The 24802-nt window shown below is 43.6% G+C and overlaps 1 protein-coding gene across 1 annotated transcript in view; it reads left to right on the top strand.

Moving 5' to 3' along the window:
* LOC137571256 (cytochrome P450 2K1-like) overlaps positions 1-24802 on the top strand; it is a 62270-nt gene that overhangs the window by 25228 nt on the left and 12240 nt on the right. The window contains exons 4-8 of the mRNA XM_068280132.1: positions 1259-1408; positions 3751-3911; positions 10219-10395; positions 12741-12882; positions 20500-20684. Coding sequence (XP_068136233.1) covers positions 1259-1408; positions 3751-3911; positions 10219-10395; positions 12741-12882; positions 20500-20684 — 815 coding nt within the window. The remainder of the gene's footprint in view (positions 1-1258; positions 1409-3750; positions 3912-10218; positions 10396-12740; positions 12883-20499; positions 20685-24802) is intronic.

Consider the following 24802-nt stretch of genomic DNA (forward strand, 5'->3'; position numbering starts at 1 on the left):
AGAGCAGATCTCTCTCTGTACAAAGTCAGGCAAGGACGGAAAAACCTAACATGGCGGCCGCTATTTATAGGGTAGGGGCTGGCCAGGGTCCCCCTCTGTGATTGGCTGCCGTCAGAGGGCCTGGCAGCCCTCTGATTGGCTCTAAGGACATCAATCTGGGCTATGACGCTATTCGAGCTCGGTATTCGAGCTCGAACAGCGCTGGTTTGCTCGAATAGCTCGAATAGTGAATGGGCTATTCGAGTTCACTCGAATAGCCCATTCGAATAGCTGCAGCTATTCGAGCTCGGTATTCAAGCTCGAATAGCTAAATAAGAGCTCGAATATTCGAGCTACTCGAATATTCGAGCTCTGCTGAGCACCCCTGGTTAGAGCTGCTCATCGCTGGAGCTTGGGAGGTGAGTAATGGCCGCTGGCTATACGGGGGACACTTATTATACTGGGGGAGGAAGGCCAATACTGCAGGCACATCTGGCTATAAAGAGGAGGCTGGCCAATACTCGGGGCACATCACCTTAAGGAGAAGGGCGCTAGCCAATACTGGGGGAACATCTGGCTATAGGGAGGGGGCTGGCCAATACTGGGGGCACATCTGACTATGGAAAGGGGGCTGGCCAATACTGGGGGAACATCTGGCTATAGGGAGAGGGCTGGCCAATACTGGGGGAACATCTTGCTATAGGGAGAGGACTGGCCAATACTGGGGGAACATCTGGCTATAGGGAGGGGGCTGGCCAATACTGGGGGCACATCTGACTATGGAGATGGGGCTGGCCGATACTGGGGGAACATCTTGCTATAGGGAGAGGGCTGGCCAATACTGGGGGAACATCTTGCTATAAGAAGGGGGCTGGCCAATACTGGGGGCACACCCAGCTATAGGTAGGGCATTGGCCAATACTGGGGCCACATTTGGCTATTTATACTAGGTAGGCGTATGCCTCAAACTGAAGACACATCCGGCTATTTAAACTCTGTAGGAAGCTATACTGGGAAGGGGGCTTATATGTGTGTCAATCACTTTTTCCTGGTTTCTGAGGGAAAAGTGAGTACCTCGGCTTACACACGGGTCGGCTTATATGCAAATATATATAGTACATTTTCTTCCACTTCTTTTACAATTTGTTTGGAAACCAAATTATGTTTTATGTCACATTCATATAAAATTATATAACATTGTAAAGGGTTTACAAACTTTCATGTACCACTGTAAATAAGTTGTTGAAAAGGTCAACTTAAATAGTCAATCTCTTTTCAGGTATAATCTTTTCTCATGGAGAAAACTGGAAGATAATGAGAAGGTTCACTCTTTCCGCATTAAAAGATTTCGGGATGGGAAAAAAATCACTAGAAGGCAAAATTATTGAAGAAGTGGAATGTTTAATCCAGGAATTCAGATCCCTCAAAGGTGGGCTCATTCTTGTGTCTGACATGTAGAAAGAAAGAGATATTCACTGCATTAAAGATGTATTAAAAAAAAACAGAAAAGCTTTAATCCGTGCGGCTTAAATGTCAATAGAGATGGCTTGAACAGTTCCCCGGCGAGCTTTTTATGGGAAAGATCAGGTATACGTGATGTAGTGAATGCCAATCAGCCTGCACTCCCTCAGGCCTTGTTCACATTGTGCTCCGGTCGTGTGGCCGTTCGTGTTGGCCGGTCTTAGAAACAATTTTTTTGGGGCGATTCCCCGAGCTTGCGGTGGGCTGGGCGTTTTTGCTTAAGCGTTTTTGTTAGCGGTTTTCCTGAGCGTTTTTTTAATTCACTTCCAGAAACGAATACAATGTATTTCTTCTTAAAAACATGAATGCAATCATTGCACAAAGTGATTTTGTGAGCGTTTGCGTTTTTCTATACCTTATTTGTACTCTGGAGGGCCTCTTTTAAGTGAACCTGTCATAAGACGGCGGCCTGACCGCATTTAGCAAGCGGAACGCGGAGGTTTGTCCGCGTCCGCATCAGCGGCACCATCCACCATATGGTCGCATGCGGAACGCGGAGAAACTTCTGCATCGGCGGTGCGATCCACCGTTCGGTCACAGGCCTCTCGGCGTACTTTTCGTCGAGGCTGTGGTCCGGTTCTTCCCTCACAGGCCTCAGGGCCTGTCCCACACCAACGCTATCCTCAATCCAGTCTGGACCCCGTAGGGGCTGCGCGCGTGTGCAATAAAGCCTTTTATACTCTTAGAAGGAGAGTCAGCTGACCAGCTGGTCAGCTGACCTCAGTAAGGTCCTTGAGCTGTGCTGCAAGGTCCTTGAGCTGTGTTGTGATTGGCTGATTGGCTGGGCGGGCTGTTTGAGCCCAGCACAGTATAAAAGCAGGCATTCTGTCAGTTGCAAGTTGTCTGCAGTAAGCGTTACTTTGTGATAGCCCTCAGACCTTAGCTAGATCCGAGAGAGACAGTCCTAGCTGGAGCAAGGCTCCTGTCTCTCATCAGTCAGTCTTTGTTGTTTTCCTGATTATTGTATATTTGTATGTAACCTGATCTCTGTTATAGTCAGTTGATCTAATAGTCAGCCAGATAGTGATCTGACAGTCAGTATCATCGCGGGCCAAGTGCGGCTTGCCGTAACTAGCCCACAACAGTCAGATTTGTTATTTTCCTGATCTGCGACATATATTGGTTTTGCCAATATATTCGCAAGCACTATTGTTATCTGTGCCATTTTCTGATCGCCCGCTGCCGAACCTCTGCTTGTCTATTTCTCTACGAGTTCGGCTTTCTGACTTTGTACCTCCGCCTATCTGATTTCCGTTACTGACCTTGGCTAGATTTCTGACTCTGCTCTCTGTTTCACGATTCGGTACCTCGCAGCCAGTTTGTTACTGAACCGTTTCCGTCTGACTTTGCCCCCTTTAGTGGTTCTCCCACTAAAGGGTTTATTCTGCTGAATCCCTCCTTGCGGAGGTCTCAGTGGTTCCCCAGTATATCATTGCTGCTGGGGAACGCGATTCTAGCGTTACGTCATCTAGTCGCAGAATTGCACACACTGCGTTTCTCTTTTAGAGGTTGCCAGTCCTCTTAAAGATATCAGTGTGGTGGGTTTTCCACTGTCGTTATACTCGGTATCTAGAGTTACAAATAAATATCCGCATTATTGGTGATTCCGCAGATCACCACATAATCGGATATATCAGCATTATTGGTGATACTGCGGATCACTAACAATCTGAATACTCTGAGTGTGCACCAAACACCACACATTGTTACTGAACCAGAGAAGAAGCACGCTCATGTATTTTACCATCAAAGTCAGTGGGAACAATAGAGAAAACACCTACCCTGCTCTCTGTTTCATCCTTCACTGCTCAGCCTTATCAGCCCTGATAAAATCCCCGACTGAGCATTTAGTCTGGCTTTGCTCAGGAATAATTATGGCAAAGTTTGTCTTCTCTGTCTGATGTCTTTTCAAGCCCAAGCCTGCCCCCTTGTGGCTCTTCTATATTGACTCAGCTATAAATATTCCTGAGCAAAGCCAGACTGAATGCTCAGCCGGGGATTTTATCAGGGCTGATTAGAAGCAAGCTGAACAGTTAAAAATGAAACAGAGAGCAGGGTAGGTGTTTTCTCTAATGCCCCCACTGATATATATGGTAAAATACATGAGGGTGCTTTGTTTCTGGTTCACTTTAACTTTAAGTAGTTGGACTTTTATTCTTCTATGTTATCCCTATAGGGATCTAAAGGTAATGGCAACTGATAGTCATAGAACATTATTATTATTATTATTAATATTATTTTTTTTCTCAGGCAAACCATTTGAAAATCATGCTATGATCAATGCTGCTGTAGCCAACATCATTATTTCCATTATGCTGGATCGCAGATACGAGTATGATGACCCAACCATATTAAAGCGCTTGTACATAATTAATGAAACTGTCACCTGCTTTAACAGCACAATGGTCAAAGTAAGTATGGACAACAGAAGTGTCGGTTTAGATGGATTTCCTCTATGGTGCCAGTACTAGCCAACTAGATTCATTCTTTACTGTTAATCAGTTTGTCAAAGATTTTAATAACTTATTTTAATGAAATTTGGAAACTCGCCCAAGTTAAATGGACGCTGAACAGTGGCTAAAAAATGTAAAATCAGGACTTACCTGGTGCTTCCTCCAGCCCCCGTAGCATCCCCTTCTTCCCTTTCCTGGTCCTGCTGGCGGCTCCAGTAATCCAGCAACTTTGGCTGAAGTAGCACCTGCACGCCCCCGGCTGGTAGCCGTAAGTGTCCTGCACATGCGCGGTTCAGTCTTCAGGGAACCGCACGTGCACTGGACTCTTACCACGATTGCCATGATGAAGCTGAAGTTGCCAGATTACCGGAGCCACCAACAGGACCAGGAAAGGGAAAAAGAGGATGCTGGGGCACTTCGTGGGCTATTGGGGGCTGGAGGAAGCCCCAGGGAAGTCCCAATTTAATTTCTTAGCCACTGCTCAGGGTCCCTTTAATGGCTAAAATAGAAGTTGTTGGACTCCAAAGGTCCAGAGATGGTCACAACTCGCCCACATTGCCCCTCCCAACATACCTCCTTCCAGATAACATATACCCCATCTTGCTCTTCCCACCACATTTCACTCTGAGAAGAACTCTATGTAGTAAAACTGAATTTGCCATTATGTAGGAATAATTTTTGTAATCTATATACAGTGTATGTATGTATGTTTGTATGTGCGGCAATCACTCGAAAACGGCTTAACCGATTTGAACGAAACTTGGTATACAGATCCCTTACTACCTGGGATGATACGTTCTGGGGGTCTCGGGTCCCCCCTGCACACCTGGGTGGAGCTACAAACAGCTTATCAGATTTCACCCATTCATGTCAATGAAAAAAATGGAAAAGGCTGCCATTCTCACAGTAATCAAGCCAGAGTCCCCACACTTGGCACAGTTGGTCACATGGTGACAGAGGTTGCAAATCCAGGAAAAGTGGGTGGAGCATTAAACAGCCAATCAAATTTCATTCATTTTAAATGGGAAAAATGTAAACTGCAGCCATTCTTAGACTGTTAATTGCAAGGTTCTCAAACTTGGCACACTTGGCACTGGGTGAATAAGATTAAGATTCAGGAAAGTGGGTGGAGTCTACAACAGCCAATCAAAATTCACCTATTGATTTTCAAGTGGAATATTTAAACTTCTGCCATTCCAACACTGTTAATGATTTCAAACTTGCTACAGTTGGTCTTTCTGTGACTGGGCCCCAAATTCACTAAAGGGGCTGGGCCACAAACAGCCAATCAGATTTCATTGGAGGATAAACTGCTTCCATTCACACATTTTTGATGCCAGGAACCTGAAAGCTCACAAACTTGGTCATAGAGTGACTGTGTGTCAAGGTTGCAAAATGTGGGTGGAACCAAACAAATTTCACTGGGAAAATATAAACTGCAGCCATTCTTACACTGTTAATGGCAGGATTGTCAAACCTTGCACAGTTGGTCATTGGGGGATTGGGATTAATATTCAGAAAAGTGGGTGGAGCCTAAAAAAGATAATCAAATTTCACCTGTTTATTTTTCATGGGGAATATTAAAATTGCTGCCATTCTTGCACTGTTAATGGCACCAGCCTCAAACCTGGTGCAGTTGGTCACTGGGGGACTGAGGTTCATTTTAAGAAAGGGGTGGAGCCACAAACAGCCAATCAGATTTGTTTATTTCAATGGGAATATACAAATAATTGATACCAAGGACCCGAAAGCTCATAAACTTGGTAATTGAGTGACTGTATGTCAAGGTTAGAAAAAATGGGCAGCTCCAACAACTACATTTTTTACATGGGAAAATATAAACTACAACCGTTCTTACACTGTTAACGGCAGGGTTCCCAAACTTGACACAGATGGCCACTGGGTGACTGGGATTAATATTCAGAAATGTGGGTGGAGCCTACAACAGCTAATCAAAATTCACTTATTGATTGTCAAGGGGAATATTTACATTGCTACCATTCTTACACTGTTAATGGCAGAGGCCTCAAACCTTATACAGTCAGTCATTGGGTGACTGGGGTCCAAATTCTCTTAAGGGGGTGGAGCCACAAACAGCCAATCAGATTTGTTAGCTTGATTTTAGCCTTTCTGCTATTGGCAGGGTTCTCAAACTTGACATAGTTGGTCACTGGATGACTGGGATTTATATCCAGGAAAGTGGGTGGAGCCTACAACAGCCAATCAAAATGCACCTATTGATTTTCAAGGGGAATATTTACATTGCTGCCATTCTTACACTGTTAATGACAGAGGCCTCAAATCTGGGAGACAGTGGTTTAAATTCTGAAAAGGGGACGGGCCACAAACAGCCAATCAGATTTGTTTAATTTCAATGGGAAAATGCAATTATCGATGCCAAGGACCCCAAAGGTCATAAACTTGGTCATTGAGTGGCTGTATGTCAAGGCTAGAAATAGTGGGCAGAGCCAAAAACAACTAACTTTTTACATGGGAAAATATACACTGCAGCCATTCTTTCACTGTGAATGGCAAGGTTCTCAAACACAGTTGGTTACTGGGTGACTGGGATTAATATTCAGAATAGTGGGTGGAGCCTACAACAGCCAATCAAAATTCACCTATTGATTTTCAAGGGGAATATTGAAACTTCTGCCATCCTTACACTGTTAATGGCAGAGGCCTCAAACCTGCTACAGTCGGTCATTAAGTGACTGGGGCTCAAATTCACTAAAGCAGCGGAGCAACAAACAGCCAATCAGATTTCTTTGCTGGATTAACTGCTTCCATTCACACAATTTTAATGCCAGGAACCCGAAAGCTCACAAACTTGGTCACTGAGTGACTGTGTGTAAAGGTTACAAAAAGTGGGTGGAGTCAAAAACAGATTTCCCTGGGAAAATGTAAACTGCAGCCCTTCTTCACGGTTAATTGCAGGGTTCTCAAACCTTGCACAGTTGCTTACTGGGTGACTGGGATTAATATTCAGAAAAGTAGACAGACCCTAAAAAAGGCAATCAAAATGTACCTGTTGATTTTCAAGGGGAATATTAAATATGCTGCCATTCTTGCACTGTTAATGGTACAAGCCTCACACCTGGTACAGTTGGTCACTGGGTCACTGGAGTTCAAATTCATAAAAGGGGGTGGGGCCATAGACAGCCAATCAGATTTGTTTCATTTTACTGGGAAAATACAAATTATAGATGCCAAGGACCCCAAGGTTACAAACTTGGTCATTGAGTGATTGTGTGTCAAGGTTAAAAAAAGTGAGCTGAGCCAAAAGCACATTTCACTGGGAAAATATAAACTGCAGCCATTCTTACACTGTTAATGACAGGGTTTTCAAACTTTGCCCAGATGGTTACTGTTTGACTGAGATTATTTAGGGAAGTGAGTGGAGCCTATAATAGCCAATCAAAATTCACCTGTTGATTTTCAAGGAGACTATTTAAATTGCTGCCTCAAACCTGCTACAGCTGATCATTGGGTGACTGGGGCTCAAATGCTGGAGAGGGGCAGATCCACAAACAGCCAATCTGATTTGTTTAATTTCTTTGGGAATATACAAATGATTGATGCCAAAGACCCCAAAGCTCACAAACCTGGTCACTGAGTGTTTGTGTGTTAGGGTTAGAAAAAGTGGGCGGAGTCAACACCAGCCAAATACATACCCGGCAATGCCGGGTCATCAGCTAGTATATACCTAATATTTTCCAAAATTGTTTTCAAACTTTATCCTGAGCAAAACTATATAGCAATATTGAGTCTCTGTCTTTAGCCATCATTCCATCTATAGATTAGTACACGGTTAAGATTTTCGTTGCTCGCAATGCAAAATATGGGTAATGAGCCAGAATTTCACATAATCATAATTTTGCATTGTAATTCCCAATTACGATGCAAAATCGTAATGCGAAATTTCAGGACCAATCATAATTAATTTTGTTTGAAACCATAGTCAGGAACCATAATTTTGCATAATTCTGTGCTGAATGTAGCTGTTAATAGCAGAGTCCGGACCTCCCATGACGCAGGCTGAAGCACCTGTTTCAGGTGGCATTTACATGGAGATGGCGCCTGGGGTGATGGGGACCAAGGTGTGAGATTGGGGACCGTGGTGTCCTGCAGAAGTGGGGATGGGGGGGCGATAATTTCTTCCTCCCTCTCCATTGTCCCACTGCAGAGTGGTGCCGAAGTGGGTTTTGTAAATGACTCACATGTCCTGCTCCATGCAGCGTGAGCCCATCCGTTTCACCTGCCGGCTACTCTATACTTCCTGTTTCCCTGCATGATGCATAATACATGCGCCATACAGATATTAGGCTACCAGAGAGGAGCTGGCTGCTGGAGTGGAAAGACATGTGCTTGGAACAGGGACAGGTGAGTCATTTACAAAACCCACCTTTGCACCACTCTGCAGAGGGACACATGAGCAGGGCCCATGGAAAGGGAGGACTGATGTTGGCCCCTCCCCACAGTGTCACCCAGCTCCTCCCACCCAGTGGCACCTATACCGGGGAAAGCTATACCTGGCTAACTACACTGGAGGCACCCATACATGGCTACCTATATTGGGAGCACTTATACCTGGATATCGATGCTGGGGACACCTATACCTGGCTACCTATACTGGGGGCACTTATATCTGCTTAGCTATTGGGGCACCTATACCTGGCTAGCTATACTGGGGAACACCTATACCTAGCTTCCTATACTGGTGGATCCTATAACTGGCTACCTACACTGGTGACACTTATACCTGGTAGCTATCCTGGGGACACCTATACTTGGTTAGCAATACCGGTGGCACCTATTCCTGGGGGCACCTATAACTGTGACACTTATACCTGGTAGCTATCCTGGGGACACCTTTACTTGGTTAGCAATACCGGTGGCACCTATTCCTGGGGGCACCTATACCTGGTTTCCTATACTGGGGGCACCTATGCCTGGCTACCTGTACTGGGGCCACCTATATTTTGCTTCCTAAACAGAAGGTAACCTATACCTGGCTTTCTATATGGGGAGCACCAATACCTAGCTATCTAGGGTTACACCACAGTTATAATGTGCGGTGTGTAACATCCGCAGTAATGGCGGCTGCGGGCACGCAGGGTGTCTCTGCAGCCGCCTTGCCTTCCTGTCCGGGGACTTTGCCCATGCCTCTGGCATCTAGTACGCCTAGGACGGGTTTGTCTTTTGCCCATAGGGCTGCTGTATCGCGCGGGCGCGCGCAGAGACAGGACCTTTATGCAGGGAGGAGGCGCGTCAGCTGACCAGCCAGTCGGCTGACGTCACAGGAGACTCACAGCGCTCCGGATTGGTTGATTATTGTGGGCGCGGCTGTGAGGTCTCCTCTGCTTCATAAGCCTTCACTGTTCACTCGCAACTTGTCTGCTGTGGCGAATACTTATGTGCTAGCGCTCAGACCTTAGATAGTATCCGGTGTGCTTTGATCTGGGAGGAAACCAGGGATTTCACGCAAGACTAGGATTATTGTATTACTGTTATTGATATTGTGTGTATGACTCTTGCTACCCTCTGACTCTGCTCTTGCTTATCGTTTCTGTACATCTGCCCATCTGACTCTGTTGCTGAACTCTGCCTGATATCTCACTATTCTCTTGCCTGTTGATTTTGTACTGTACCTGCCCGCTTGTTACTGATCCTAGCCTGTCTGACCTTTCTACTCACCAGTGAGCCCTTGTCACTGGTGAGGTGCTCTTCTGATAGTACCCACCAGCTCCTCTGTGAGGTCAAGCCAAACTAATCAGTTATTGTACCCACCAGCTCCTCTGGTGAGGTCTAGCTAAACTAATCAGTTACTGTGTTCTAATAATACCCACCAGCTCCTCCGGTGAGGTCTAGCTAAACTATTCTGTTACTGTTGCACCAAGCACTACATACTTTGTATTCTGCCAGCTATACTTGTATTATTGGTGATACTGTAGATCACCACATAATCAGGTATAACGTCTGTATTATTGGTGATTCTGCAGATCACACATAATTGGACATCTGTGTTGCTACACCAATTGTTACACGGTGCAAATATCTTGGTGTTGTGCGATCATTCCAAATTGGGGGTGGGGCATCCTCAAATGTTTGCTTCGGGCAGCAAAAAGTCTAGAAGCTTCTTGGTCTTTTTTAGCCTTTTTTTAACCTATGAAAATTTAAACTTGCCTACTGTATGTATATGACTAAATGGTCATTATAATCTGTATAGCTTTACGCAACCTTGCTTTTGTTTCCTTTCTTTAAGCTTTACAACAGTTTTCCACTAATATTTGACTTAATTCCTGGAATCCATCATAAAATATTTGAAAATGTCAAGACAATGAAAGAATTTGTACGTGAGACTTTTACTAAACAGAAGCAGGAGCTGGACCTCAATGACCAAAGGAATTTTATTGATGTTTTCCTAGCAAAGCAGCTGGAGGTAAGTCTTCTACCTCCTTACTTAACCACCCTGGCGTTCTGATTAAATCGCCAGGGTGGCTGCGGGAGGGTTTTTTTTAAATAAAAAAAAAACTATTTCATGCAGCCAACTGAAAGTTGGCTGCATGAAAGCCCACTAGAGGGCGCTCCGGAGGCGATCTTCCGATCGCCTCCGGCGCCCAGAATAACTTTTTGTTCCGGCTACGCTGGGCTCAGGCGGCTGGGGGGACCCTCTTTCGCCGCTGCTCGCGGCGAATCGCCGCAGAGCGGCGGCGATCAGGCAGCACACGCGGCTGGCAAAGTGCCGGCTGCGTGTGCTGCTTTTTATTTCATTAAAATCGGCCCAGCAGGGCCTGAGCGGCAGCCGCTGGCGGTGTTGGACGAGCTGAGCTCGTCCAGACCGCTCAGCTGGTTAAGATGTAATGGCCCTCCTGCTCCAGGGCATTGTCCTGAGTCTCAGACCACCAAAAACAGGCCTTCAGGGAATACCACGGTATTCCCTGTTGGTATTCGGCCAAGCAGGAAGTGATGCTCACTTCCTGCTGGCCAAGCAATGACGTACGCAAAAGCATACTGCAAAAAATACACTACCGTGCACGCGTGACACGTAAAACCTGCGGTGGGTTTTCACACTGACACGCATCACCATAGACTTACATGACTTGCAGTCCGCTGCATGTCGACGCAGATACGCGCGACAACGTAGTTTTGGAAGCATGTCAGATTGATGACTTCTTGTGCAGCGCACCGACCGCACTGCGGGTAATGTGAATTTACCCATAGACTTTCATTAGACTAGCGTTAAGCTGTGGAAAACTGCCACAATGCAATGCCACAGTGTGAAAGGGTCCTCTAACGGTTTGGTGCTCTTGCCTGCTAAATTGCTTAAAAGACTTCTCCTATTGCTTGGTTCCCACTGGGGGATTATGATGCGCTTGCAGATCATCTGTGTTTGGCAAAGCGCTAGTGCAATTTTACCCTGAGGGTGTTTCAACAGCACCATTGCAATTTGCTTAAAATGGCAAACATGTTGCATGTAGCATTGTTTGGAGTGCTTTATCTTTACCTCTTAAGTACCAGCGGTCTCTGCCCCCTTAATGACCAGAGACCGCTGGTACAATAACGACGGAATCCCAACGAATTGCCCCACATACCTGCTGCAATCGCCATCACCGCCGCACGCTGGGATCCTTCTAACATCCACTCTGCATTCTCTGTGACGGCAGAGTCATGTGAGCCAGTCAGGAGCCGCTTTCATTGGCTCCTGACCGTGTCTATCAATGGTAGCGGCTTACATTGATAGACATGGCCAGGAGCCTATGAAATCGGCTCCTGACCGACTCACATGGCTCTGCCGTTATAAAGACAGGTGGCCAGTGAGCTGCGGTGAGAGACATCGGGTTTGAGCGGCGCGATCGGCGGGGTAGCGACGGAAACGGAGTGGTGCAGCGGAAGCATACTGGGCCCATAACCCAGAAGTTGATGGATCGAAACCATCCTCTGCTAGGCATGATTTCATTTTTGCACCTCGCTTTATTGCATGGGCAAAACGGTTTCCATAGCCCTGTAAGAGAAAGTGTAATAAGGGCCCTGCCGTAACATAGATATTACGGTAGCTAAGACTACTCCTGGGCCTTTCTTGTAGTTGAAGAGATGAGTGAAATGGCTGGCTTCAGCCTGCAATGTTGGTGGTATAGTAGTGAGCATAGCTGCCTTCCAAGCAGTTGACCTGGGTTCGATTCCTGGCCAATGTATGTGAGCTTGCTTTTGACATCCTACAAATCCCTGGAAGAGAAGATCCATGAACAGTTAGGAGGGGGAGGAGAGTGGAAGGAAGTATTTTGCACCTTCCAAAACGCTTTTAAAGCCATTTAAAGGGCACTTCCGTTTTTTCTATCCAGATATTCGAATAGGTTGGATATCCGCGAATAATGCGTCCGGTTATCCGCGGATATCTAAAAGGTCGGGTTCGGATATCCGAACCAGATTCGGATATCTGGGTATCCGGATCCAAATCAATTCGGATTTTAAAAAGAACTATCCGAGCACCCCTGCCCAATAAGTCAGCAGCGGAATGTCGGCTTGAGCATGGGTGTCACTGCTGCAGTGGTCAGTATGTGTGAAGGCGTGTCAGGGCAGGGTGCTGTGGGTGCTATGTTTCTTATCTCAGCTGACCATCCTGGGTCACTGTCAAAATGTGTGGCCTACCCTAGTGTATCCTCCCGCATGCTGTTCTTTGAGGAAGCTGAGCACAAAGGAGAATCTTAGTAAATCAAGTCTGTTATAGAGAATAATTATTATTATGTAAGCTTGTCATTGCATAATATCCCTTGTCCTGATCTGCAGGGGAAGCCAGAATCTAATCTGTATTTCCACACCGATAACCTGATTGAGGTGGTGATTGACCTGTTTGCTGCTGGAATAGAGACGACCAACACAACGTTGCGATGGGGCCTCCTTCTAATGCTGAAATACCCAGAAATACAAAGTAAGGCCTTATAATCCCTAATGTTACAAATGATGACAAATTTAAAGAAATATAAAGGATTGTTTTATAGTTACTTGGGTCTCAAACTACAATATTTCCCTTAGTTGGTAAATATATTTTAGAGTTGGTCCATATTCAGGGTCGGTTCTCTCATGAAGCAAGGTGAAACACTTACATCAGGTGCAGAGATTACAGGGGCATGTATGTTTGTACTCTGTTTACACTTACAGCATGCAGTCAGAGTAGGAATAAAAGCGAGAGGAGAGCAAGGATAACAGGTCATCATTGGGGAAAAACAGGTTGTTGTGCTATGTGAGGAGTCTGACGGTGAGGAGGGGGAGGCAGGAGAGCAGCAGTGTATCATTTGATTTGCACAGCGGAAGGGATCAGGTGGCATTGCTGTCCTGATTGTGGAGGATTGGAGGAGGGCTGACTGGCTGAGGGTGAGCAGTTTGTTTGTCACAGACTCGCAGCCAGCCAGCCATTGTGTTATTGTGTTGAGCTGTAGCGTGTCATGTCTCAAGATGTTACATATCCTCCCTATTTGACTGAGAACATTAAATGGAGCACAGTAAATTGTTGGATGCTGTGCATTCCAAATTGGAAGTGGGGAGGAGGGGGGGTGTGTTCACATCCTAACAAGTTTGCCTCAGGCAGCAAAAAAACGGCCCTGTCCATATCTAGTTAGAATTGTTGGCTACGAACATTTTTGTACACAAAGTATTTGTTTCCATATTGAAGTATTTTCTCAGCATGTTAAAGGGACTCCGAGCAGTGCAGAAACTATGAAAAAATACATATCATTTTAAAGCTCTCTTTCTCCTCTTTCCAATGATATATAAATCACCGCCCTAGGCCTTTTATTTTTCGCTATTTTCGCGATTGAAATTGCCACGGCCGCGATTTCGATCGCGAAAATAGAGAAAACTAAAAGGTGTAGGGCGACGATTTATGTGTTGTCAGAAAGAGGAGAAAGAGAGCTTTAAAATGATATCCATCAAGCCATAGTTATATTGTATTACACAGGACGACACTTTCCCCAGTGTCAGCAGCTCCATTCTGCTGAATGCAGCTGCTGACTTTGACAAAAAGTCGCCCTGTGTAATACAAAATAACTATGGAAAGATGGATATCATTTTAAAGCTCTCTTTCTCCTCTTTCTGACGACACCTAAATCGTTGCCCTACGCCTTTTAGTTTTCTCTATTTTCGCGATCGAAATTGCGGCCGCGGCAAATTCAATCACGAAAGTAGCAAAAACTAAAAGACGTAGGGTGGCGGTTTATATATCATTGGAAAGAGGAGAAAGAGAGCTTTAAAATGATGTGCATCTTTCCATAGTTTCTGCACTGCTCGGAGTCCCTTTAACTTACTCTTATTTTAGGTTTATTTAAAACAATAAGTTGGAAAAAACCTGAAGCAAGAGGAGTATGAGAGCTACCATCTTCCATCTCGCAGACAATGCAAGTTGCATGGCTGTCATGCTGAGCTTTTGTCACTAAGTTGATTTTGAGATGGTACACCTGCTCTTTGACCAAACTGTGTTATTTTCAGTGTTCATGTTACAGACACAGCATTGACTAAGGCCCTGTTTACATTTTTGCCAGCTTGCGTCTCTGACACGTATGCCAGCACTTTTTTGCTTGATTGAGTACGCATCTGGAATCTGGATCCTTCTAGCTCAGATAAGCATGGCTCACATGCATGATGCGAAAAAAAAAATACTTCTGACCAGTGACCATCCAGTTTTTTTGCCCAGACATGAATTTGGAAGCAGCCGATTGATTTAAATAGACTGTGATTACCCATCTGAATTTGCATATGGGTGATAGCACCAAATCGCCCCTAGTGGAAATGAGCCCTAATTTTTTTCTGAATGCCCATGTTCAAGAAAACCTACCTGGCCAATCAGTGACTTAGCAGTCAACTTTGTGGTCAATCAGAAGTTTAATTACCTCTAAAAGTCCACCTCTAGGGTAAGGGGCATATTAATTGGTGCAGCAGTATATAATGACCAAAGCTCAGAAGGTGTGACTATTGTAGTCTGATGTAAGTGGAACTCCCTCTAGAGAAGTGTATGACCACTATTATGTTACATTATTAAACACTTTAGATTCTTTGGCGTGACTCTAACGTTCTGATTGGCCCCCCTAAAGATTCCAGGATGTGAGAGCATGCCCTGTACTAAATGCTGCCACCATACTCTTGGACATGCACACCCTTGTCATCTCTGCTCGTGCGTGCACTGGTTTAAAAGTGAATGATTGCATTGCAGAGAGATTGAAAAACAGATATCTAACTCATTCGAGATTAACAAGCCATTATGGTTTACCCCATCACAATGAAGACAAATAGATCATCTGGGACAAATGCATAGACCCCTGCCATCCTTTGCAAGCCACCCAGTCACCTTCCCAGCAGCATCTTATAAACCTACTCTAGTGCATTCAAATGGTGGGTACAGGCAGACCTGACCAGACCATATGACCTTTACGCTGAAACAGGGGTAAATCATATAAAGCATTACAAGAACATAAACAGTCGCCTCCCAAATAATTATTTAGATATTTGCAAACTACACACTTTGCCCACGACTTGCTAGTAACCACGACTCCCCTCACAGAAGAACAAGCTTTGAACACAGATGTGCAGAAGACCTCTTCTCACCTGGTTTGATCTCAATCCTATATAAGTAGCTGTCTATCAGAGCAGGAACATCAACCAGGAAACCTAGACAGATGATTGGGGCCCAGTGGGCATCAAGTGGCCCATCTGCCACCTTCTTTGACTTCTCTCCACTTCAGCTTAAAAAAAGGACCACAAGGGGGCCCCAAATGTACTACCTTGCCTAAGGCCCCAATACATCTTAATCTATCTCTGCTCTCAAGAATACGTGTAAGTAACCACACACCATAATAAATTAAAAAGTGGGAAAGAAAACTGGAGGATGTCTTGGAGGACTTAGGCAAAATATGGGACAACATTCCAAAGCAGAGGATACCCAGCAGTTGACACACTAAAACAGCCTATAAAGTATAATAAACACCACCATCCCCAGGAACCAACAGCAGTCACTATTGGGCCTACCACACCCAGACCTTACTAAAACCCAAAACTCCCATATAAATGATATACTCATAGCAACCAAACTAACAATAGCAGCATCCTGGAAATAACAGAGGCTTTTGTTTGAATGACTGAAAAATAGGCTTGGAAGATCATTATTTTTCAAAAAATTGAGAGCAAGATGGAGATGTTCTATAAAATCTGGTCCTGACTCATTGTTTACCAGGGATGAGCAGAAACTATGCCAGTTCAAATTTACCCATCGTAGTTCGCATCAGCACATCGTAGTTTGTAGGTGACGTTTCAAAACTACGCTTACGAATTTACGCGTAGCGAAGTACCGCTATACGTAGGTTATGCCCACTATGCGTAGTTAACATTTGTATTGCGTAGTGAACTACGAATGTGTTACTCGTGTCTCATTTTCCTCGTGCGGTTGTATGCTTACAAATTTATTGGAAAAGGGAATGTACGCATAGAAGAGTTCCCGATACAAGCATTTAAAGAGGAATTAATGCGTAACAATTTCTGCATACAGGCATAAGCATCCGCATACACTACGCTTCGCAATACGCGTAATTGTGTATTTGCGTATTTTTCCTACGAAATGCATACAAAGCGAATATTTGATTTTGAAGCCGTAGTTTGGCGGAGCATAATTGCGTAAAACTATGTGTAGTTCCAGCGTAGCGAAGTTCGCTGACTACGACATCCCTGTTGTTTACCTCCTGGGACAGGAAAGAAGTGCCTTGAATAGAGACCTCTAGACCAGGTGACCTTTTTATAAAGCACCAAGACCACCAACTCTAACTCATCTAGTGTAGTTTGAGCAAGTCAGTAAGCTCTTGCCCCCCCCCCCCCCACCCGCCTTTTTTTCCTCTCTCTCCTCTCCTGTTCCCTTCTCTTTCTTATTTTTCTTTTCCAGCTATCCTTCTCTTCTTTTTCTTTTCCTAGCGGGGGGTTCAGGTGAGAGTTAGGGCACAGTAGCTGATAGTAGAATATTGATTAAATTACTGATCTTCTACTATTGTGGATAACAGAATATCTGTAAAATGATCAATATTCTTTTACCATTATTGTGTGCCTACTACCGCTATTTTGTGTCCATTTTACCACATGGTGCTATTATAGAGATGCCCTATCTATGCCAAACCCTAACTCTCCCCTATGTATGCCTAACGCCACACAGACTCTTAAAACTAATATTTCTGAATCTAACCCTAACTTTAATGGCCACTGCCATAGGCACCCATGTAAAACATTGCTAATAGCAGCTATAACAGTACATTTGGGCACTGGAATTGCCCAATAAAATAATGGGCACCTGGACCGCCAATTATAGAAATTGCGGATATGAATAGCGAATGTCGTCTCATTATCAAGATCAGATTTATACTTTTTCTACTCCTAGGCCAGCTTTCTCCATCCATGTGTGGCAGCTCAGCTCCCATTCCATGTGCAGCCCTCTCTTCCAGGTATTGCTTCCCTTTTGCAGCTTTCTCTTCCATATGCAGCAATATCTTTTTTTTTTTTTTTTGTCAATAATTTGTATTGAATTTTAGTCTTTAACAGCATGGATAAACATAAGAGGGAATTTATAATCTATCAGACATAAGTTGTTGAGTCCCAAATGTTCCAAAATCTCAAGAAAGACAAACAAATAATGCATCATATAATCTTACAATAAATGTATAAAGCATAGAGAAGAGGAATATTTAAAGGTCTAGTAATGAAACTAGAAACACCTAAGATTAACCAGAGGCTAATATAAATTTTCTTAAAGGAGAACTGTAGTGAGCGTTATATGGAGGCTGCCATCTTTATTTCCTTTTATGCAATACCAGTTGCCTGGCTGCCCTGCTGCTCCTCTGCCTCTAATACTTTTAGCCATAGCCCCTGAACAAGCATGCAGCAGATCAGGTGTTTCTGACATTTTTTGTCAGATCTGACAAGATTAGCTGCATGCTTGTTTCTGGTGTGATTTGCACTACTGCAGGCAGATAGCTCAGCAGGGCTGCCAGGCAACTAGTATAGCTTAAAAGGAAATCAATATGGCAGACTCCATATACCTCTCACTACAGTTCTCCTTTAAACCAGAATGGAATAAGGTAGTAGTTACATACTATGTAAAACTAGAATACCTAATTCTGTTAGTGCCTGGATAGTGTAATGGTTAAGGGCTCTGCCTCTGACACAGGCGACCTGGGTTCGAATCTTGGCTCTGCCTGTTCAGTAAGCCTGCACCTATTTAGTAGGAGATATTGGGCTGGTCTCCCTAACACTGCTACTGCCTTTCGAGTGTGCCCTAGTGGCTGCAGCTCTGGCGCTTTGAGTCCTCCAGGAGAGAAGGGCGATATAAATGTTCTGTGGTTGTTTGTTTGTTATGAACTTACTCATACTAAAGAGCAGAGGCAGGGATCCAAATTACTGTCCTGATTATGATCAGGTAGGTTTGGATATGCCAATATGATCTGCATGTCAGAAATAGAGAGTGGGGTTGGGGAGATGGGAAAATGGACATTGGGGGGAGACCCTACATTATTGCTACTTAACACAACCCATATGAGAGTGGTAGGACAAGAGTTTCATGTGTATAGATAATAGCTATGTAGAGGGAGATAGTAATAGATTCCAATAATCAAAAGACCATTCATGTTGCCGTAGGGTTTGGTCACACCTTGCCCTCCCTAGGTGTTTCAATATTAGATTATAATCAACAAGTTTAGTAATTTGTAGCAGGGTGGGAATATTAGACTGATTCCAATTGGATGCAAGTAGGTATTTAGCTGCACATATTATGTGGGTGATTCCCAGTCTTGATGGGAACTGGTGTCGATTTATAAGGAATATGGCGAGAGTGGGGTCTGGGGGGATTTGTTTATTTGTTATTGCAGAAATTATTTTACAGATTTGTGCCCAATAAGATAATGTCAACTTGGGGCATTGCAACAACATCTTTTTAAAAGATAGTCAAGCTTTTCTTACCTGTGGCTCCTTCCTGGCCCTTATAGTCTATCTGCTCCAGTGTGGCAGCTGGGAGAAGCCCCTGGTAAGTAAGGCTTCATTTTTCTCTTCCAGGATATCCTTTAAAGCAGATCCGAGATGAAAACTGAACTAACAAGTAACTTGTCTATGTATCTTATCTAAAGTTTAGATAGTTTACACAGCAAATCTAGCTGCAAACAGCTTTAATAGAAAATGATTATTTCTTCCTGTGATACAATGACAGCAGCCATGTTGTTCGTAAACATTACACAGAGGCAGGCTTATCTGCACCATCAGTACTCAGACTGTGAAAAAACCTAATCCCCCCTCCTCCCTCCTCCCCTCTGCCTCCGAAATCAATGGCTAATAACACCCCCTCCTCCCCTTGCCCAGACTGAGCTCCCATGAGCCCTTGCTACTGCCAAGGCTCTCTGAAAACCTGTGGGCATGGTTTATTTAGTTTATAGGGAATTAGAGTATTAAAACAAAAACAAAAAAGTATTTGGCTTGAGGAATGCCCTATAAACAATAGGTAAGGAACACAGTTAAGCAATGAGTAAAAGTTCACCTCGGATCCACTTTAAGGTCTATCAGTATTTTTGAGAGGCCCAGGCCCTTGGGGCTTTTACAGAAATCAGGCCCTGCTCATTATATAAACCTGTCAGTGGTGTGAATATGACATTATTTGTTCAACACTAGTAATGAGCAGAACACTATAATAGCTTCTCTAGAGCTGTCCCCACCCTATGGAACTACATCCCACTCCCCCTCAGACACGCATCTTCCTTCAACACTTTCAAGCAAGCCCTCAAAACAGACCTCTTTAAAATGGCGTACCCCTCATCTACCACACTAAAGCACTCTTAGCAGAGTACCTGTTTTGCAGCCCCTCCTTTTGTGTCCCTTCCTCACCCTTTAGATTTTAAGTCTTTGGAAGGGTCTCCCCCCCAACCAACCCCCCCTAGTGTCTCCTCCTTGATCTTGCAACCCCACCAATGACGCCTCTCTCATAAGACTTACTCAGACTTGATTTGTTGGGCCTCTGTAGAATCACATGATCATGCATTTTTTACCCTGTTTGCATGTATAACCTTGTGCTATGCTGTATAACCATGTGCTATCTCTCTGTCTGTCCCAACTTGTTTACATTGTATGTATCCCTATTTATTGTCCAGTGCTGCATAATATGTTGTGCTTTATAAATAATAATAATAATAATAGCACTACTCAGGAAAGGGAAGTTTGGGCTAGCAAATACGATTAAGATTAAAAAGGACCCTAGGCAAAATAGTTACTCTGGCTGCCTTCTACGGTCCTTTTAGTAAGCTGCGGTGGAAGATGGTCTAGAAAAGCTGTTATGCTCTCCACTTGACATCCACTAGACCCCAGACACTTGTCTAGGTTGCCATGAGGATGAACCTGCTCTGCAAATCACTGACTACGTAACAAACCTGCTGGTCATTTGAGTCACTGAGTAATTATCTTCTAATAGTTTTGCTGTGCAGATGAAACTGTGTATTTGTGGACTATGGGCACATTTGTTGATTTGGTTCTTTGTTCCTGACAGAAAGAGTTCAGGATGAAATTGACAGAGTGATTGGATCGGCACAACCCCAATTTGAGCACAGGAAGCAGATGCCATATACTGAAGCTGTCATTCATGAGATTCAGAGGTTTGGTGATGTTGTACCTCTGAATCTACCACATGCAACCGCCACAGATGTCACATTCCGAGGCTACACCATTCCGAAGGTGAGCACCACATCTCCATGTCAGTTGTGTATATTCTACCTTGGTGTGCTGTGCAGTCAGCCCATATATTACGTTTTACCTTTGCAAAACTAATGTGCACTTTAAAAGTGACAACCTGGGGCTTCTTTCAGCCAATCTGTCCCTTGCCAAAACTCTAGCGTCTCGGTATCCCCTCCGATGCAGATACCGACCTTGCCAGGTCAGCATCTTCTGTGTCTGCGTGAGCGCATGGCCACGCTGCTTGTGATGGTGCTCGCTCACGTGGCCTCGAGCAGTCTGCACAGGCGCAGTACTCCTGTGTCTGGGCAATATTCTACAGGCCACGTGAGCAGGATCAGGAGCATCACGGCCAAGCGCTCGTAGCCAAGCGCTCACGCAGGCGCAAAGGATACTGACCTGACGAGGTCGGCATCAGCAACAGAGGCAGAACTGCAGCGAGGGACAGATAGGTTGCCAGGGGTTGGAGGAAGGCCAAGGTAAATAGATCTCTTTTTCTTTACCTCGCACCTCTTCTTTAAGGCAGGATACACACTTGCAGGGCCATTTTCCCCTGTGATTCCCGGGTCTCCATTGGCTTTTGCGTTCACGCTTTTGTGCTTAATATGTATGTTTTTCCGGGACCGTTTCCACATTTCTGACGGCATTCACATTATGCGAATGTGCACATCGTGCAGAAAAAAGCAGAAGTTGTGCAATTTGACAGTGTGGAAAAATGCAAAATATGCACAGTTGTGACACACGTTTCCTGCACAAGACTATTGACTTCAATAGCCTATAGAACCGTGTGTGTTTTGATGACCATGGGAAAATGCGCACAAACACATCTAGTGTGTTTCCTACCTAAAGGGAACCTTAATTTCCGCACATTTTTCAATCACACAGCTTTCTGCTTTTTTCCACAGAACACACATGTTCGCACACAGTACATGCCGCCGCAAATGCAGAAATGTGGAAAAATTTACGGAAAAACCTTTGCATTAAGCACAAACAAGAAAGCCAGCAAAGAACCGGGAATCACTGAGGAAAAAAGCCCTGCAAGTGTGTTCCCTGCCTTAAAATGCGGGTGCACGTGCATGTGCATTGTAGAATCGTGGACGTTTTGCCGTCCATGGCAAAGCACACACAAACGCGTCTAGTGTGTTCCCTGCCTAAAGGGAACCTTAACTTCCGTGCGTTTTAAATTGCACAGCTTTCTGTTTTTCTGCATGATGCACACATTTGCATAAAGAACATGATGCAACAAACGCGGAAATGTGTAAACATTCATGGAAAACCATTTGCGTTAAACATTAACGCAAAAGCCTATGAAGGCCCGGGAATCGCAGGGGCAAACGGCCCTACAAGTGTGTTCCCTGCCTTAAAGAGCACATGCTGGAGCGTGTACATGCTGATTGCTGAAGCAGGTGCGCGTGCACTGTAGAATCTTGCGCGTTTTGTCATCCAAACATTAAAAAGAGTTTCACTTACCTGGGGCTTCTACCAGCCCCCTGCAGCCGACTGTGCCCGCAACATCCTGGAACGATCCTCTGGTCGCCGCAGTGGCTTAGTTTCAATTCCAGCAACAGAGCCACTCACTGGTGACTGCGCCTGCAAGGCCCTGGCTGCGCGCGTCCTCGATCATGCTCTGTGAGTGTATTGCACATGCGCAGTAGGGGAAAATATTGTACCGCACGTGTGCAAAATGCTACGGGGATGATCCTATTCTAGTTTTCAGAATAGTAACATCGATGACATGTATCAAATGTTCTGTCACTCCAGGGCCATTGATAAGAAAGAATTACATTGTTACATTTGGTGAAAAAAAGGGCCTTTAGCGCTACTGGTAGTTTACAGTCTGCCATGTGCCCAAAAACCTAACTGATTATGTATATAGGTTATGATTTTAGCCATGACAAGTGAGAGTCGAGAATATAATTTGGGGTGTTTGAGAGATGAGACCTATGTAATTAATTTTTTTTGTGTGTCAATGTGAAAAAAACTGTAAAAAAAAAAAAAACATTTTCAAAGTTATGGTACAATTTTAGCAAAACCGCATAAGTACATATGTTAAAAAATATGTATATCTGAGTAGGTCTGGGCCTATAGTTTTCAGAATGGTGACATTTATGGCTTTTCTTGACTGATCAGACACTCCATGGGCTTTGCTAAGAAAGAATGACTATATTACTTTTGGTGCAAAAAATGGCTCTGAAAAATCAATTGGTGTTGCTCATGATTAACAGTGTATTGCGTGGCCAAAAAAAATCTGATTGTGTACATAGGGTATCACTTTAACGGTGACAAGCGAGAGAATACAATTTGGGGTGTTTGGTGTTTGAGAGCTGAGGCCTAAGTTATTTGATTTTTTTTGTTTGCAAACCATTTTCAAAGTTATGGTACAATTTTAACAAAACCGCATAAGTACAAATGTTACAAAATATCTTTATTTGAGTAGGCCTGGGTCTCTAGTTAACAGAATGGTAACATTTATGGCTTTTCTTGATTGTTAAGACACTCCATGGGTTTTTATAAGAAATGACTGTATTTCTTTTGGTGCAAAAAATGGTCTTGAAAATCAATTCGTGCTGCTTATGGTTAAGTGTGTATTGAGTGGCCAAAAAGCTATCTGAATATGTATATAGGGTGTAATTATAATCGTGACAAACAAAATAATAGAGTTTGGGGTGTTTAAGATCTGAGGCCTATGACATATGCATTTTTTTAAGCAGCAAACTGAATGAGAAGCAATACAGTTGTTATTTTCATATACTTTGTACCAAAATAAAACACTTTTAAAAAAAAACCCAAAAGTGACAGAATTGAAAAGAGAATGCATAAATAGTTACTATAAAGCCTCAGTTTTTTTTTAATTAAAAATAGGTATGCCATGAGGGTGTATTACTCCTATTTTTGCTAATCAAACTGAATGAGAAGCAATAAAGTTGTTATTTTCATATACTTTGTACCAAAATAAAACACTTGTAAAAAAAAAACAACAAAAGTGACAGAATTGAAAAGAGAATGCATAGTTACTTTAAAGCCTCAGTTTTTTTTTTAAAATAGGTATGCCATGAGGGTGTATTACTCCTATTTTTGCTAATAAGGGCTTGTAATCATTGGTAGTATGCAACGAGAAAGCGAAAACCACAACATAGAAAAAATACACCTTTATTTCCAAATAATATATTGTCACTATACTTTGTACTAGGGACATAATTCAAACCTTGTGATAACCAGGACAAATGGGCAGATACAATGTTTGGGTTTTATGTATGGTAGCAAAACTATAGGGGATGGAATTGAAGAAATTATGTATGTTTTCCTTTTTTTTTTTTTTTACCAGTTTTTCCCTATAAAATGCATAGAAAATAAAGTAATTACTTAAAACAAATATCACCCCCAAAAAGCCTAATCTGTGGGGAAAAAAACAAGGTCAAGATCATTTTGTTGTGATTGGAAAAGTTATTGGCAAAGGAAAGGGAAGAGCATTGACAGGTGAAAATTGCTCTTGTCTGTTAGGGTATAAACCCTTGGGGGTGAAGTGTTTAAAATCGATTTTCTCAAAAGGTATAAGGTCTTTTTGAAACGTTTTACTTGTTACCAGTATTCCCCTTAACATACATTGCAATTTTGGTGATGATATCATGTATGGGGGCTTTGCTATTAACCACCAAAGTCGGCATGAAATAAAATTTTATGTAATTCTGCAATATTATGGATAGATTACATTTACATGGTAAATTAATTACAAATTTTCTCAAAATTTAACATTAAAATGTTGTATATTTGTGAATTACGATGTGAAATTACGATTATCCTCAATTTGTGCTCATCACTACTCTGATGGAGAACAGGGAAAGGCTCTGGGGATGCTTCCCATTCCCGAGATAAGTATCTAAATCTGTGCATTGCAAACTTCACTGATTTGCTTAAAATACATCAGAGATTTCGGCATCTTTACTGCTGGCAAGGAGAATTGCTGTGGAATGTTTGTTGTCTGTTGTGAGCAGGGACACTTATTCTCCCAGAGTTCTCTGGGGCAGAAGGTTGCTATGCTAAACATCACTGGACGGGTTGCACACTAATATACAGCAATATATAGATTTAAGACGTGTTGGCTTTTTTCTGGTAGCAGATGG

This window comes from Hyperolius riggenbachi, chromosome 4, assembly GCF_040937935.1.
Source record: "Hyperolius riggenbachi isolate aHypRig1 chromosome 4, aHypRig1.pri, whole genome shotgun sequence".
Taxonomy (NCBI): Eukaryota; Metazoa; Chordata; class Amphibia; order Anura; family Hyperoliidae; genus Hyperolius; species Hyperolius riggenbachi.